Source organism: Tupaia chinensis, unplaced genomic scaffold (genome assembly GCF_000334495.1).
Source record: "Tupaia chinensis unplaced genomic scaffold, TupChi_1.0 Scaffold000311_2, whole genome shotgun sequence".
NCBI classification, from domain to species: domain Eukaryota; kingdom Metazoa; phylum Chordata; class Mammalia; order Scandentia; family Tupaiidae; genus Tupaia; species Tupaia belangeri.
The window spans coordinates 2,131,916-2,147,333 of NW_006159803.1; the positions used below are offsets into that span (position 1 = coordinate 2,131,916).

Below are 15,418 nucleotides of genomic sequence, written 5' to 3' on the forward strand. Positions count from 1 at the left end.
TAATAATGTGCATAAGGATACGTAATTATCCGTACATTTTTTTAAAAAATCAATGTTCTTTACACTGTATCAGATGCTTCCAATTAAGACTTCACAGATTAGTGAAAATTCAAAATAAAGAGAAGTGGACTGCATTGGGGCCAGCAGGTGGTGTGGTGGTTAAAGGCTCTGGATTCCCACAGGGCCAACCACAGTTCAAGTCCCAGAACTGGCAGCTTGCTTTCTCACTTTCCCTTTCTCTCTCTGTCCCTTGCTGGTCAAATTAAAAATAACAACAACAATTATACATTACAATTACTATTACAATTACTTGCTTGCTGCATGAGAAACTCAGGTTCAGAAAAGAAACTTATGGCATGGGCTTAAAGTCCAGGCTTGCTGACTCCTCAAATACACATTATGCTATATTCCGAAGTCTCTGAGTTTTCTTTGTGAAAATACACATTCCTTCTTAATAATTACATGATAGGACATGATGATTACAGAATTATTAATGCAAAAAAGGGTATAATCTATAATTTATCACCTAGAGAACACACTTCAAGATTTGAGAGTTCCCCTCTGATCTTTATGATTACATATACAGAGAATTTGTATTATATTATGTACTGTAAATAACTGTATATTCCAGTTTCTCAGATTTTATAATGAGAATTTTTCCAAGTCACTAAGACTTTCAAAACAATAATTTTTAATGACTGCACAAGGTTTCAAATTACAAATCTATTCCAATTAATTTAACCATTTTCTTGTTGTTATCCAATTTTGCCAAAGTGATTCCGATACTTAAAACTAGTGTTTTTATATGTAAAATTTTTACTTAAAAATATATATTATTCTCTTCCACAAGGGATATAAACACACAGAATAAGAGACAGAACCCACAACAGGATCTCCATGTCATGATCTCCACATCTCACTTGCTAGAGAAAGGCAGAGGGGAAAAAAAAAGTGAGAACTCATCCTCCAATGGGATGGCACACTGCAAACCCATCTTCTCCATTCTTCTCTGGGAATTTTGGGCCAGCACACACATTCAGAAGCATGTTTTTCAAACTGCCCGGTCCGGGACTCAAACTGCAGGGTCACCATATGGAATCCAGCACCTTAATCACCTGCTGGCCATGGAAATATCCTTTTATTGATGATAATATCTGTGTGTTTGGGGTTTTGCTATTCTAGTTGCTTTGGTGCTATTTATTAAAAAAAAAAAAAGTGAGGTTCAAAAACTCTATCACTCTCATAAACATCATCCCCGAATTGCTATTTATTAAAAAAAAAAAAAAGTGTGGTTCAAAAACTGTATCACTCTCATAAACATCATCCCCGAACTATTTCTGAACTGCCATTTATCTAGCAAGGCTTCTGAGAAAAATTTCGTGTAAACAATGAATGAAATTAATTAGCTGACTCACAGAAGTACATTACCTGTACTAAACTTATCCACTTTGTTGAAAATATCTAGGAAAAAAATTAAAAGGCTTCTTTGTAAATCAAATGTTTTTATTGCACACACAAAAGTGCTCTAGGAATTATTTAAGTAAATTCACTCGAGATGCTTTTTAGATAATGACTAATTTCATAGCTCTATTTTACATATTTTAAATTGTTCAAAAATTACTTTTAAGACCACAATAAATACCAACAAAAATACAAACAGGGTAGACTGTCTCTGTAGCCTAGTGGTTAGGGGAGCTATCGCACATGGCCAACTATATATATAGTTCAAATCCCAGCCCTGGCAACTTGACAAACATGCTAGGCATGGGTACATGTGTTCCCAAAATCCTGAGGATGAGGCAATGGAGGAGAAGAGACTGGTGTGACCGAGCCCCACTGAACAGTGCTTTCTCCTTTCTGACTTCCTCTCTCTGCTGAGTATATGTGCCTTCTGACAAAGAAAAGCTAATAATAATGATTTTAAACATACACACAGCGATTAGGAAATATTTTGCCTTAAACATAAAAAAGAAAAAATATTAACAAAGAATTTGTTATTTAGTATTATTATATGTTATTTAGTATTTTAATAAACAAAGAATTAATTCACCCATTACCCATTCACTCAAAAGGTCTCTACAAAACAAAAACAAAGATTTAAGTTCCCAATAGGTGAAAAATGGCTAAGAGTCCTCTTTTACTGTCTCTCTAAACTGAAACACGTTTCAGCAAAACACCGCATCATTTAGCATAGCAGTCTTAATGACTTAAGTGCTCTTTGGCTAATGCTGAGGTAATATTCTAACTTTTCATTTTACCTTTTTCAGTATATGTGCATTTTTTAAAGAATTATTTTATTTAACTTTATTTATTTTTAAATTGACCAGAGAGGGACAGAGTAAGCGAAAAAAAAAAAGGGAAAACAAACTGCCAGGTCCAGGGCCTCGAACTGTGGTCAGCCATGTGGGAGTCCAGTGCCCTTAAACACCATGCCACCTGCCGGCCCCTTATGTGTATATTTTTAAAGTTCTTTTGTAAGTCACCCATAATTTTACTTGAAAAACATTTTCTCCCTATCCACAGTGAGCTTTAAATAATTCTTCACACAAAATTTAGTGTTCTCTTTTTAAACTTAACACTACATTAACATGTAAAGACTGTTTTCACAGCTGTCATTTTAATGGCAGCATTTATTTTATCACATTCCTTTAATAAGCAGTAGGTAGCTGTCACAATAGGTAATCCAATGACCAACAATGAAATATTAAAGCTACACTACATAGAAGAATGGACTGGTGTCATACATGATCTCTACTCATCATATAGGTACTAATTCATGTTCAAAGCAGAGAATATAAATGAATTCAGGAGCAGAGTTCTGTTTATCTTTACATTATTTAAGTGGGCAAAATAAACAAGGACTCTAGATACTAAAAACAGAAGGCTGTGCTTGAAAACAGTAGTTGGCCCTCTGTTATAAAATATTATACATATTTAAGGTTGTTAAAACCTAAACACATCCTTTTTTTTTTTTCCTTTTAAATGACAGAGAAGGGTCTTTTTAACAGGGCCTTACATGTCCTATTCCTCCAGCACTAGACTCCCAGCTAGCTACGATCACAGCAAGCACCACACATCCGGCCTATTTAAGTTGAGCCAATAATTGAACCCAGGCCTCACATGCAGCCCCAGCCTCATCCAACAGTGTCCTACCACTTGTGCCACCTTAAGTAGGCCCCAGCAGAAATTTCTTTCTTTTAACTTGACCAGAAAGACACACACACAGAGAGCGGGAAAATGAGAAAGCAAGCCACCAGGTCTGGAACTCAAACCATTGTCAGCCATGTGGGAGTGCCAGCGCCTCAACCACCACACCACCTACTGGCCCCTTAAATTTGTTAAATCTTGTTTTGTGCCCTAATATATGCTCTATCCTGAAAAATGTTCCACTTGTCAACAAATTAACGTTCTACTGTTGTTGGATGAAATGCTCTGTATGTGTCTGTTAGATTCATTTGTCCATAGTTCAATTCTAACACTTCCTTCTTGATATTCTGTCTGATCTATCCATTGTTGGAAGTGGGTATTAAAGTCCTTTACTATTATTTTTTGTGGTCTCTCCCTTCATATCTATTGGTATTTGCTTTGTATACTTAGATGCTCTGATATTAGGTACATATATATTTGCAAGACTGTTATAATTTCTTGATCAATAACCCCTTTATCACTATATAATGGTTCTTGTTTCTTTTTTTTTTTCTTTCCAAATTCCTCATTTAATAAGGACTTCTTTGAGGGGGAAAAAGGTCCCAAACATCAGGCTGTTCACAAAAATAAACCCCAGTATCAACTTTAGAAAACAAATCTTAAGACTATTACACTATTTTCTAGAGAATGCATTTGACATGCCAATTCCCATTTACAAAAATACACTGTTACATTTGTGTTGAACAGTCCCACACACCACTCTAATGTGGGGTATAAAACATACACTTCCAAATCAAAGCTGCTCTCAGGTGCTACTCAACTAGATGACACTGCCCTTGAAGTTAGGGAAGCAACTACTGAATTCATAAACGAACGAAAAGAACTATAGTCCCTGTGTAACAAGACATTATTTTGGAGACAGGTGATAAAAATCATACATCCTTTTTATTGTTAAGTCATAAAGAGGTATCAAAATTAAAAGTAAAATTACAGGATAATAAGACTTAACAGAACTAGGAGCATCAAAAGAAGTGAAATGGGACCATGCACAGGGCAGTATGAATTAATGAATATGGGAAGGACAAAGACGGGGAGAACAGTGAGCATGTGCTAAAGATAATAGGGGAGATGATCTGGTGAAAATTTTGATCTTAGACAAGCACCTAGGTAAAGAAATAATGGGTAAGATTTCTAAACCCCACAATGTGCTTAAGAGTCATCCTCTCATTCCTCAGCCTCTTTTTCATCATCCTTGATCAACTCTAGCTGGTCATCCCCCATCTTCATTATCATCATCATTCAGTAGGTCCCCCTCCTCAGCCGTCATCTGCACCCGCCTCAGACTCCGTCTTCACATGAGTCTCATCTTTCTTCTGGGAGCTGCTGCTTTGCTCCTCTTCTGACTTACCATTCTTCACATCTGTTTGTTTGCCCCATTTCTTTTTTGATTTTTTCCAGGTTTTCCAGAAGAGAATTCACCTTTTGTTTTATCTGGGTCAACTCCTCCTTAACGGCCTGAATGCCATCTCCTTCCAACTTTCCAGACTTGGAAGATGATTCTCGTTGTCCACTCTTAGAATTAAAGCTTTTGCCCCTCCGTGAAGTGTTCCCTGATACACGCTGGCGTTTCGAGGGCACAGCAGCACAAGCAATAGGAGGTGGAGGTAGAACACATGCTGGGTAATCGTACACCTTGTCATAATAATCGTGTTGAAAGTCATAGTCCAAATCAAAAGAGGAGCTGAGTAGAGGGGACGGAGAAGGGTGTTCTGGTACTGACCCGTACATCTCCGCTGCAGATCGTTTCACCCCTGCTTTTCCTCGATTCACTTTTGGCTCTGCAGCCAGATTAAAATCTGAAACCTAGCTAGCAATCATCCTGCCATCCTCTCCTGCCACAGCAGCCTGGGCATTCCTCTCATTAACATACTGAACAAAGGCAAAGCCCTTATGAACAGAGCAACCCACAATTTTTCCACACTTCAAGAAGATTGCCTCCACATCAGACTTGACCACAAGAGTGTTGAGATTCCCAATGAATATACAGGAATTCATGGAGCAAGGATCTGTCTTGTTGGTGACATTGCTGGCCATTGCGACTGATGGTAAGATTCCTCACGAAGTCAAAAAGTGTAGCTGAAGATCAAAAAAACCTCACTCAAGCAAAGTTCCACTAACTTAATATATTTCAAGAGATTTGTAACCAAGAAAATGAGAAAAAAGAGATTGGTTTCTTAATCTCTCACTCCCAGGATCTAGGCAAAGAAACCGACTGCAGCTGGAGGTAGGAAATGTGGCTACAACTGCTCTGTCTCCAACTCTTCACAAAATGGCCAGTTCTTGTTTCTTTTTACAGTTTTTACTTTATGATCGGTTTTATCTGAGATAATTATAGCTACCCTTGCTCTCTTTTGGTTTCCATTTGGAGAAAATACATTTTTCATATCTCACTTTTAATTTATGTGTAACCTTAAAGGTCAAATATGTCCAGTAAGCATCATAAAGATTTCGTTTTTCTTTTTTAATCCACTCAACCATTCTGTGTCTTTAGGAAAGTTTAATATATTAGCGTTCCAGATGATTATTGATAGGTATGGGCTTAACTACTGCTGGTTTGTCATTTTCCAGTCGTTTTGTAGATCTTTTGTTCCTTTCTTCCTCTCTTGCTGTCTTCCTTTGTGGTTGATACTTTTCTCTAGTGATATGCCTTGATTCCTTACTTTCTATATTTTTTGCATCTCCTATGGGTTTTTGTTTTGTGATTACCATGAGCCTATATAAAATATACCTATCACAAAAGTTGTATGAACAACTTTGACCCCATAAAATAACTACACAGTTTGTCTACTCCATCACATTCCACATTTTATGTTTTTGATGACATGATTTACAAGTTTTTACAAGAAGACATAGAGAATAAAGACAGGAGAGATGTAAAGTCATTTTTTAGCTAGCACTGTACTCAAACATACTTGGCACAGATCTCACTTTAGAACTATCAAACTGTATTATAATTGTTCATGCAAATGCCTGCTTTTCCACCAAACTCTAAAATAATTTAGGGTTAAGTACTTTTTATTTGGGCACTACCAGCACTTAACACATACCATTCTACAAACAAATATTATTACTTCATTGAATGAATAAATGAATGCTATGCATTCCTTTAAGAATTTGGAGCAATCTTGAAAGAGTTAAAACAGTTGGGAACCAGCAAATAGTGTAATGGCTATGTCGCTGGACTCCCACATAGTCAACCACAGTTCGCGTCCCGGACCTGGTGGCTTAAAACTCATGCCGGGCACGTGTGCGTGCATGCCCAAGACCCCGAGAGAAGAATGGAGGAGAAGGGAATGCGGTGTGACCATCACCCCTGGGGGGTGATTTCTCGCTTTCTGTCTCTATGTCTCTCTGTCTGTCTGGAGAGTGCACGCGCCGTATAGCGAAAATCTCTCAAAAAAAAATGTTAAAACAATAATAAATATAATACTACCAAGCATCTATAAAGATATATGCACATCCACACAATACAACACAATATAATCGAATGTAAAAACTGAAAAGCCACAACTCTTTAAATTAAAAAACAAAACAAAACAAAACCTATAGAGCTGGCTCCATGACCTGGTAATTAAGGCTGCTAGATCTCACATGGCTAACTATATGATTCAAGGTCCAGACCTGGCAGCTTAAGAAACACACATGTGTGTGTGCACACATGCCCAAAATCCTAAAGGAGAAAAGAGATGGAAGAGAAGGGATTACAGCATGACCATGCCCTCTCTCTCTGCCTCTCTCTAATGAGTACACATGTCCTCCAGTCAAAAAAAAAAAAAAAAAGAAAAGAAAAGAAAACTACAGATGGGACAAAAACTTTTCTCTTTTTTAATATTAAAAATAATGATATATTCATATTAAAAAATACACGTGTAGTTTATGAGTTACTCTGGAGTATGTACCACACTGATTTTAGGTAGTCAGTATTTCATGACAAAATGTCAAAGTTCAGCTTCTAAAACAACAGCATCTTTGAAAAAGATAACAACATTTGCCATATATCAGAAGAAGGAAAGGACAAGCAGAAGCATTCTTACATAATAACCATATTTTGAAAGCACCAATTTTTCTCTTAACATTACATGTTGAGAATAAATAAAAATTAAGTACCCTAAATCAACTGAGGGACAACAAAGTATACACTTGTTACATGGAATACTTTTTTGGGTTTTTTTTTTTTTTTGGAGAGGTTTTTCGCTATAGGGCCTGTGCGCTCGCCAGACAGACAGAGAGAGACATAGAGACAGAAAGCGAGAAATCACCCGCCAGGAGGGATGGTCACGCCGCAATCCCTTCTCCTCCATTCACTTAGAATACTCTTACTACTTAAGATTTTGTAATAGCCAACACACAGCCCAAAACAATTTGGCTATATATTTTACATTGTCATACAAGCTCCAAACAACTGTAAATTGTGTTATTTGGAACAATTACTTTTGAAACCATTCAAATTCATAAACACTATTTTGAAAATTCAGATTAAAAAAATTCTAAATATGTATATTGTCATTATTACTTAATTCAACAATACTTTTGAGACATTCTTTTTCTTTTAACAAAAAATACCAGTAGTAATACTATACACTACTGGTAGAAAATTAAGAACCCTTACATAAAATCGTATGAAAAGGTTTTAAATGATTATTGTGTATACCAAGTCTCACTGTAAAAAATGTGAAAAAAAAAAAACAGAAAAACAGAAAATAGACTTAATAATCTTGAAGTAAAGGAAAGATCTCCCTCTGAACCAAGGGCTTCTGCTAGATAGCCATTTAGAAAAGCCTTCTGTAGATTCTAAGCAGTTCAGAAGACCAAGTAGGAACAGAACAGTAATGTGAACAGCCAGCCTGTGGCCTGGTGGTTAAGTGAGCTGGATCCCAAATGACCACTGCTGGTGTGAGTCCTGGACCCGTCAGCTTGAAAAACATGCTGGGTGCATGTTCAAGTATGCCCAAAATCCCAAAAGAAAAAAAAAAGGTGGAAAAGAGACTGCAGCATGACCCATTCCACATGGGGCGGGAGGTACTTTCTCTCCCCTACACTCCTTTATCTCCCCCTCCCTCCCAGTAAGCACACATGCCTACTGGCAAATCCACACACCCATGGAGCATACATGCCCACTGGCAAATAAAAACAGAAAAGAAAAAAGAACGGGAATGTCAGCAACTCATTCACTAGATCTGCTCCTTCTTCATGGGCAATACAATGAGGTCCACATGAACAGGTGGGGAAAATGATACATAGCTATCAGAGATCTAGGGCAATCTCCTGCCATGATTTTCTTTCTCATCTGAAGATCACTTGTTTAGTTAGATGCAATGGAAACAGAAGTGAATGGGATTTGAAGAGGAAATTAAAACGAAAGATACAGCTCAACATTTTTTACTTCTAGTGAAGTCATATGGTTTCCACCACTGAGAAAATTGCAGTGCTTTCTTCCTCTGATCTTCAAAGTTTTCTCGGATCCCTTTCCTCCAAAGTCTTGGTTCTACATCCAGCATCCCACCAATGATTTCCTTTAAAAGAATGAGAAAAATACAAACACGTGTATGTACAAATGATAATGAAACTATTTTTCTTTATTCTGCTATTACAGTATTAAGTAGGTTTTCATGATAATGTTCAAATATTGCATAAATATTAGTTGTGGATTAAAAAATGTTTTCAATTATTTCTGACTATTCTTTTTCTTTTAAAAGAATAACAGTAATACTATGTGCTTCTGGCAAAAAATAAAAAGTCTTCCATAAAAGTGTATGAAAAGGTTTTCAATGATTACTGTGTACACCAAGTCTTACTGTAAAAAAAAAAAAAAAAAAAAAAAAAAAAAAGCCAGAATGGACCAGAAGTTAGCATAATGGCTATGTCGCTGGACTCCCATGTAGCCGACCGTGGTTCGAGTCCTGGACCCGGTGGCTTAAACTCACTCTGGGGGCATGTGCGTGCATGCCCAAGATTCCAAGAGGAGAATGGAGGAGAAGAGACTGCGGCGTGGCCATCCCCCCAGGGGGTGATTTCTCACTTTCTGTCTCTATGTCTCTGTCTTTCTGGTGAGCGCACATGCCCTATAGCAAAAGTCTCTCCCCCAAAAAAAAGCCAGAAAATAGACTTAATAACCTTGAAGTAGAGGAAAGTACTCCCTCTGATCCAAGGGCTTTTGCTGGGTATCCACTTAGGAAAGCCTTTTGTAGATTAAGCAGTTCAGAAGACCAAGTAGATACAGAACAGTAATGTGAACAGGCCAGTCTGGAGCCTGGTGGTTAAGAATCAAATCATGTGATTCTCAAGAGTTCCAGCTGTCTCCTGTAAAACAATTTATCCATTTTGTTGATTGTTAGCAAGTCTACCAGACTACAGCAAAGGAGAAGACAAAGTAAAATTAACATAGTTTGGCCCTATGAGCTGCTCTGGTTAAACAGTTTGGAGAAAAATTGATCAACTTGTATTAGCCCTGTTGTTCAACTGCAGTCGAATGCCAAGTTAATCCACTCCCTTCCGCTTTTATCTTTTCTTTTTTTTTTTTAAGAGTGATTTTTGCTAGGGCGCACGCACTCACCGAAGACAGAGCAACAGACAGACAGAAAGTGAGAAATCACTGCCCCTCCCCAGTGGGGGGGGTGTGGGGGAGGGAGAGATGACCACATTGCAATCCCTTTTACTTAGGAAAAAGAAAAAAAGGGGGCCATACAAACAGTAATCTATACAAAACATTAAGACAAATGAGGCAAATTTAGATTTAGTGAAGAAATTCTCTGCATAAGCCCAAGTAAACAACAGCTTAATAAATCTCCTTTCAGGATTTTGGGCATGCACACACATGCACCCAGTATGAGTTTTAAACCACCGGGTCCAGTACTCAAACCACAGTCGACTATGTGAGAATCCAGTGACGTAACCATCGCATCTGCTGGTCCTTCCACTTCTATCTTTAAAAAACAGTTTCTTGGGACCAGCAGTTGGCATAATAGCTATGTCGCTGGACTACCATGTAGCCGACCATGGTTTGAGTCCTGGACCCAGTGGCTTAAACTCACACTGGGCGCATGTGCATGCATGCCCAAGATTCCGAGAGGAGATTGGAGGAGAAGGGATTGCAGCATGGCCATCCCCCGGGGGGTGATTTCTTGCTTTCTGTCTCTCTTGCGAGTATACATGCCCTATAGCAAAAACCTCTCCAAAAAAAAAAGTTTCTTTGATTATTAGCTGGAGGATCTCTTTTCAAGAAGTATATTTTAATACTAAGTAAACCTAAAATTAAAAATTATAAATCACCTGCATTTAAGTCACATTCTCGGGGTCAGCAGATGGTGTAGCAGTTAGGTTGATGGTTTGTCACACAGCCAACTATAGTTCAAGTCCCAGACCCAAGGGCTTGAAACTCACACAAGGCACGTGTGCATGCATATCCAAGATCCCAGGAGGAGAATGAAGGAAAAAGGATGGCAGCAATAGCCATCCCCCAGGGGGGTGATTTCTCACTTTCTCTCTCACTGTCTCTGTCTCTCTCTGTCGCTATCTGCCTTCTGAGAGCTTAGGAGAGAATATGGTGCTTTTACAAGAATAATAATCCAGCAATACAAAGGACTGTCTCATAAAGAAGTGAAGGTAAGTGCCAAAGTAGACCATTTGGAGATTCAAAAAAAAAAAAAAATCTATTTGCTGGATGAATGAAAAAAAATTTCATAAAAAAGGGAACCTCCTATCAATTAGGAAAAAGAAAAAAAGGGGGCCATACAAACAGTAATCTATACAAAACATTAAGACAAATGAGGCAAATTTAGATTTAGTGAAGAAATTCTCTGCATAAGCCCAAGTAAACAATACCTTAATAAAGCCTAGCTTATAAAAGTTGACCTGAAATTGATTCTAAAACACTGAGTGTGGTCCTATGTGTACAATGCAAGATTAACTCTTATTCTGTTACTGAAGCAGCTATAAATGGAAAGAGATCATCCCAGTAATACCTTCTTCTCTCTTTTTTTTTTTTTTTTTGAGAGATTTTCACTGTAGGGCGTGTGCGCTCGCCAGACAGACAGAGAGAGACATAGAGACAGAAAGCGAGAAATCACCCCCCAGGGGGGATGGTCACGCTGCAATCCCTTCTCCTCCATTCTCCTCTCGGGATCTTGGGCACACACGCACACGCGCCCGGCGTGAGTTTTAAGCCACCGGGTCCGGGACATGAACCGCGGTCGACCACGTGGGAGTCCAGCGACATAGCCATTACGCTAACTGCTGGTTCCCATACCTTCTTCTCTGAATAGACCTTTAAGGACGATACCCCTAGAAATCAATCTGTAGTAACGGCAAAAACATAATGGCAATCAAAAGATCTGCGCTCTAATATCTGCCCAGGAACTATTTGTGTGAAATGTGTTGTGTACACTTCTTCAACTATACCTTGCTTAACTATAAGTGAAGAGGTGAGGTAATGGGTTCTCAAGTTCAACCATGAACACATGTACCCTGATTCTGTTACTTATTAGCACTTGACTCTGGTCAAGTCATATAACCTCTCTGTAGCTCAGTTTCTTCATCTGTAAAATGCAAGTTGTTATCTACACGATGGAGTCATTATGAGCATTTAATGAGTGCTTACAAAAGTATTAAAGCTGGCACATTATAAGACCTTAGTAAGTACTAGTGGTTCTCCTCATTCTCAGCACAAGGTTAGCTGATTCCAAAGGAAAATATTATAGTCACTGTTGACCCTGTCAAGAAACATTTGGTTCAGGGACCAGCAGTTAGCGTAATGGCTATGTCGCTGGACTCCCACGTAGTCGACCGCGGTTCGAGTCCCGGACCCGGTGGCTTAAACTCACGCCGGGCGTGTGTGCGTGCGTGCCCAAGATCCCGAGAGGAGAATGGAGGAGAAGGGATTGCGGCGTGGCCATCCCCCCTGGGGGGTGATTTCCTGCTTTTTATCTCTCTGTCTCTCTCTGTCTGTCTGGCGAGCGCACGCGCCCTATAGCAAAAACCTCTCCAAAAAAAAAGAAAAAAAAAAAAAAAAACATTTGGTTCCAAAGTGACATTCGTGACTGCTGTAGACATTTTGGAAACTTTTATTAACAGTTTCTGGGTTCTCTCTTTTAAAAATGAGTAAAATTCCCCTCCCGCCCCTTTTTCCAAGTTGTCTGGCTTTACAACATGCTACTGGTAATGAGTTGCAGGACAGTGCAATCTTAGCCTATTTTCTTTGCATATTTTTAGCTCAAAAGTTCTGTATCTAAGGAAATGTGGCTGGGGTCATTAATAAAGAAAATATTTCTATCTTTAAAAAAAAAAAATTAAGTGAAGCAGTACTCACCAACCTCACTATACATTGTGCCCCAAATTTTTATTTCCCTTCAAAAGAAATCCATTACCAAAAAGTTAAACTCTGGTCTTTTATCAAATTTGTGAGCTTACCTTTCCAAAGTAATGAGGGAATTTGTGTTGATCTTCAATGACATGGGCAAACCCTCCTTGGAGGCCAAAATCCACAGAAAAGTAAGGTAAGCCTCTGGGTACCTAAATAAACAGAAAAATCACACATGAAATACTGCAAGAAGTCAGAAAGTTATGTTTAATGCTTCTTCTGGCTCTTGACGTGACAGTAATTAAGCATCCTTCAGGACAAATGTATACAATGAATTTCTAATTCTGGAGCAACTTAAGCAATGACCTAATTTTCTAAATACAAGATTTTATGTGGGCAGCCTTTCAGTTAGATAGCTCTTCATCAATCTAGCAATTATAATCAAAACCCATTATTTTCCTGTCCTTGAAAAAATCAGAAACAAACAAAATATACATATATAAAAAATTAGGTGGAGAATAGTTTTCCTTAGACTATATAACTAAAGAACATAAATATACTTTCTTATATTTCACTCACAATACAAAAGAAAAAGAGAGCTCTAGCTATATACTTAGAGCTTGTTTACAATATCTCTAGATGTTTAGTACTATATGTCTGTCAAAGATAAACAAAAGCCAATCATAATTTTTATTAGTTATTAAGATGGGATAGCAATAGTTTGCTGATCTCACTTCAAAATATTTCCAAGATTAACTCTATCATCTTTCCTTTTCTTCCTTTCTCCTCCCCCTTCCCCCAACTCCCTTCCTATGACACACAATTTAAAACAGTATCTTGACTAGAAAAGGCCACAATTTCATGATTTCACTATCATTTAAGTAGATCTGGTGTCCCTGTAAGTTTTTCCTACAAACCCTGACCTTGTCATTACAAATTATCCAAGTAGGTCAATTTATAGTAGCCTGTCTCCTCTCTAATCCTCTCAGACAGTATTTACTCATCTGGGCACTGGATTTCATATTCCTACTTAACTATATGAATTTTTTACTGTGTTCTCAAAAAGGTCTTACTTGGAAAGGCATAGTATGGTATGGTGGAAGGAAACTGGCTATCTTAAAATATTATAAGGTGATTAAATTTGGAACTTATGAAGAGTTGTTCAAGTTACACAAAAAGCATAAAAGAATCAGTTCACAAAATAGCATATAACACAAGAATGCAGAAAAACAGGTTACTATTCTATGGCTTTATATTTTGTTCTATATCCACATTTTTAATATGATGATCATGTATGAGCTTGACAATGAGAGGAAAATAAATTAAGAAAAAGATAAGGTTCTAACTGCACCTCTAATTCTTGTAAGTGTGTGATCTCGGGCAAGTTATTAAAAACCCAAGTCTCAAAAGAAAATGAGGAATTCAGAAGTTTGCTGTGAAGATCAAACAGGACAATGTACATCAAATGTCCAGCCCGATTCTTGGCATGCACAAGATTATCCACATATGCAAGATTATTACTTTTAGTTCTACCTTCCACACAAGCACACCCTGTGCAAACCTGGTGATCAAAGAAAAAAGGGCGGAAGTCTCCATTAAAGTATTTTGCCATCTGAACTGCATCACCAGGTGTGAAGCATAAATCTGAATGGTCAGAAGAATAAAAGGAAATAAAAAGACATTATGGAACTACATCAACTAAAAAGGACAGTATTCTGATAAAGAGAAATAACTTTAGGAAGAAAACTGCCAGTACAGTACCCATGTCTTTTTTTTGTATCATAGTGTGGTAGACAAAATAATGGTCCCCTCAAGATGTTAATGCCCTAATCCCAAATTTGCCATAAATATGTTATCTTGCATGACAAAAGGAATTTTGTAGATATGATTAAAGATCTGAAAATAAGTTTTTCCTTGGCAATCCAAATGGTTCTTTACATTAGACACAAGAATCACAAGAATGCTTGTAAGACACACAGGAGAGTCAGAGTCAGAGAAGACTGGAAGACATTAGACTCTTGGCTTTGAAGATGAAGGATGGGGCCACAAGTTGTGGAAGGCAGGTAACTCGTAGCAGCTGGGAAAGGAAGGGACTATATCCTTCCCTAGAGCCTTCAGAAGAAACATAGGTTGGCTGATACCGTGATTTTACCTCAGTAAAGCCCAATTCATACCTGTGATCTCCAGAACTGTAAAAGAATACATTTGTAGGATTTTAAGCTGCTGTATGTGTAGCAACTTGTTAAAGGGGCAATAAAAAACTAAGATCTATACCAAGACTCAACCTATGATGTATTTGTCAAAAGGGCACAATTACTTTTATACCAAGACAATTACAGACACAAGTTTTTCTATTCTCTTCATGCAGTCTACAAAATGCACAACCTGTTGTCTTGCAAGAAGAGCTCGTAAGTCAGTCGGCATTACAAAGACTCCTGTATCAAAGTGTGTGTACATCTAGCACTTTCTTTTTTCCTGCCTTGGCAAGTCTGAGGGAAAACGATTGAAATTCTGGTGCCACTAATGAAATGTTCTTACAGAATTACAGCAAATATTTTAATTTATAGTAGAAAAACTGTAGTATCTGAATTTTTTCCCTTTTACTACAGAAGTTACTTCTGATTTTCAGTGTCTTTGAGTCTGAAAATTTTGGTAAATCTGAATTTTCTTTCAGAAGTACTTTCCTTAATTAGCCTTAAAAAAAAAAAAATCAGTCCCTGTTAGATATTTTTTCGATCACTATGTTTACCACAAAATTAATCTTACAATAGTATTTTCAAAAGTTTGGAAGAAGACCCCCGGGACCCGCCCCGAGCAAGGCGGCGGAGGGCGGAGGGGCCCTGCGCCGGCCCACCCGGGCCCGGCTGCAGGCCACTGCCACACCCACGACCCGCGCCGCGCGGGGCGGCGGGGCCC

At 38.1% G+C, this 15,418-nt stretch overlaps 1 protein-coding gene and 1 pseudogene across 3 annotated transcripts in view; both read right to left on the bottom strand.

Annotated features, from left to right (window-relative positions):
• Positions 1–3,705: 3,705 nt before the first annotated feature.
• On the bottom strand, positions 3,706–6,437 carry LOC102496546 (heterogeneous nuclear ribonucleoprotein C pseudogene; annotated as a pseudogene).
• A 1,751-nt stretch (positions 6,438–8,188) lies between these two features.
• The window catches only part of CWF19L2 (CWF19 like cell cycle control factor 2), a 101,972-nt gene continuing 94,742 nt past the window's right edge, over positions 8,189–15,418 (bottom strand). Inside the window, exons 17-19 of one of the 3 annotated variants that reach the window (XR_003549769.1) lie at positions 12,613–12,714; positions 9,322–9,507; positions 8,611–8,720 (exon numbers count right to left, since the gene is read on the bottom strand). Coding sequence is in view for 2 of the 3 variants with exons in the window: in XM_006150942.3 (XP_006151004.1) it covers positions 8,577–8,720; positions 12,613–12,714 (246 nt within the window). In the remaining variant the exon portion in view is untranslated. Of the gene's footprint in view, positions 8,721–9,321; positions 9,508–12,612; positions 12,715–15,418 lie in introns of all 3 variants that reach the window. The other 2 variants (XM_006150942.3, XM_006150943.3) reach the window with 2 other exon arrangements.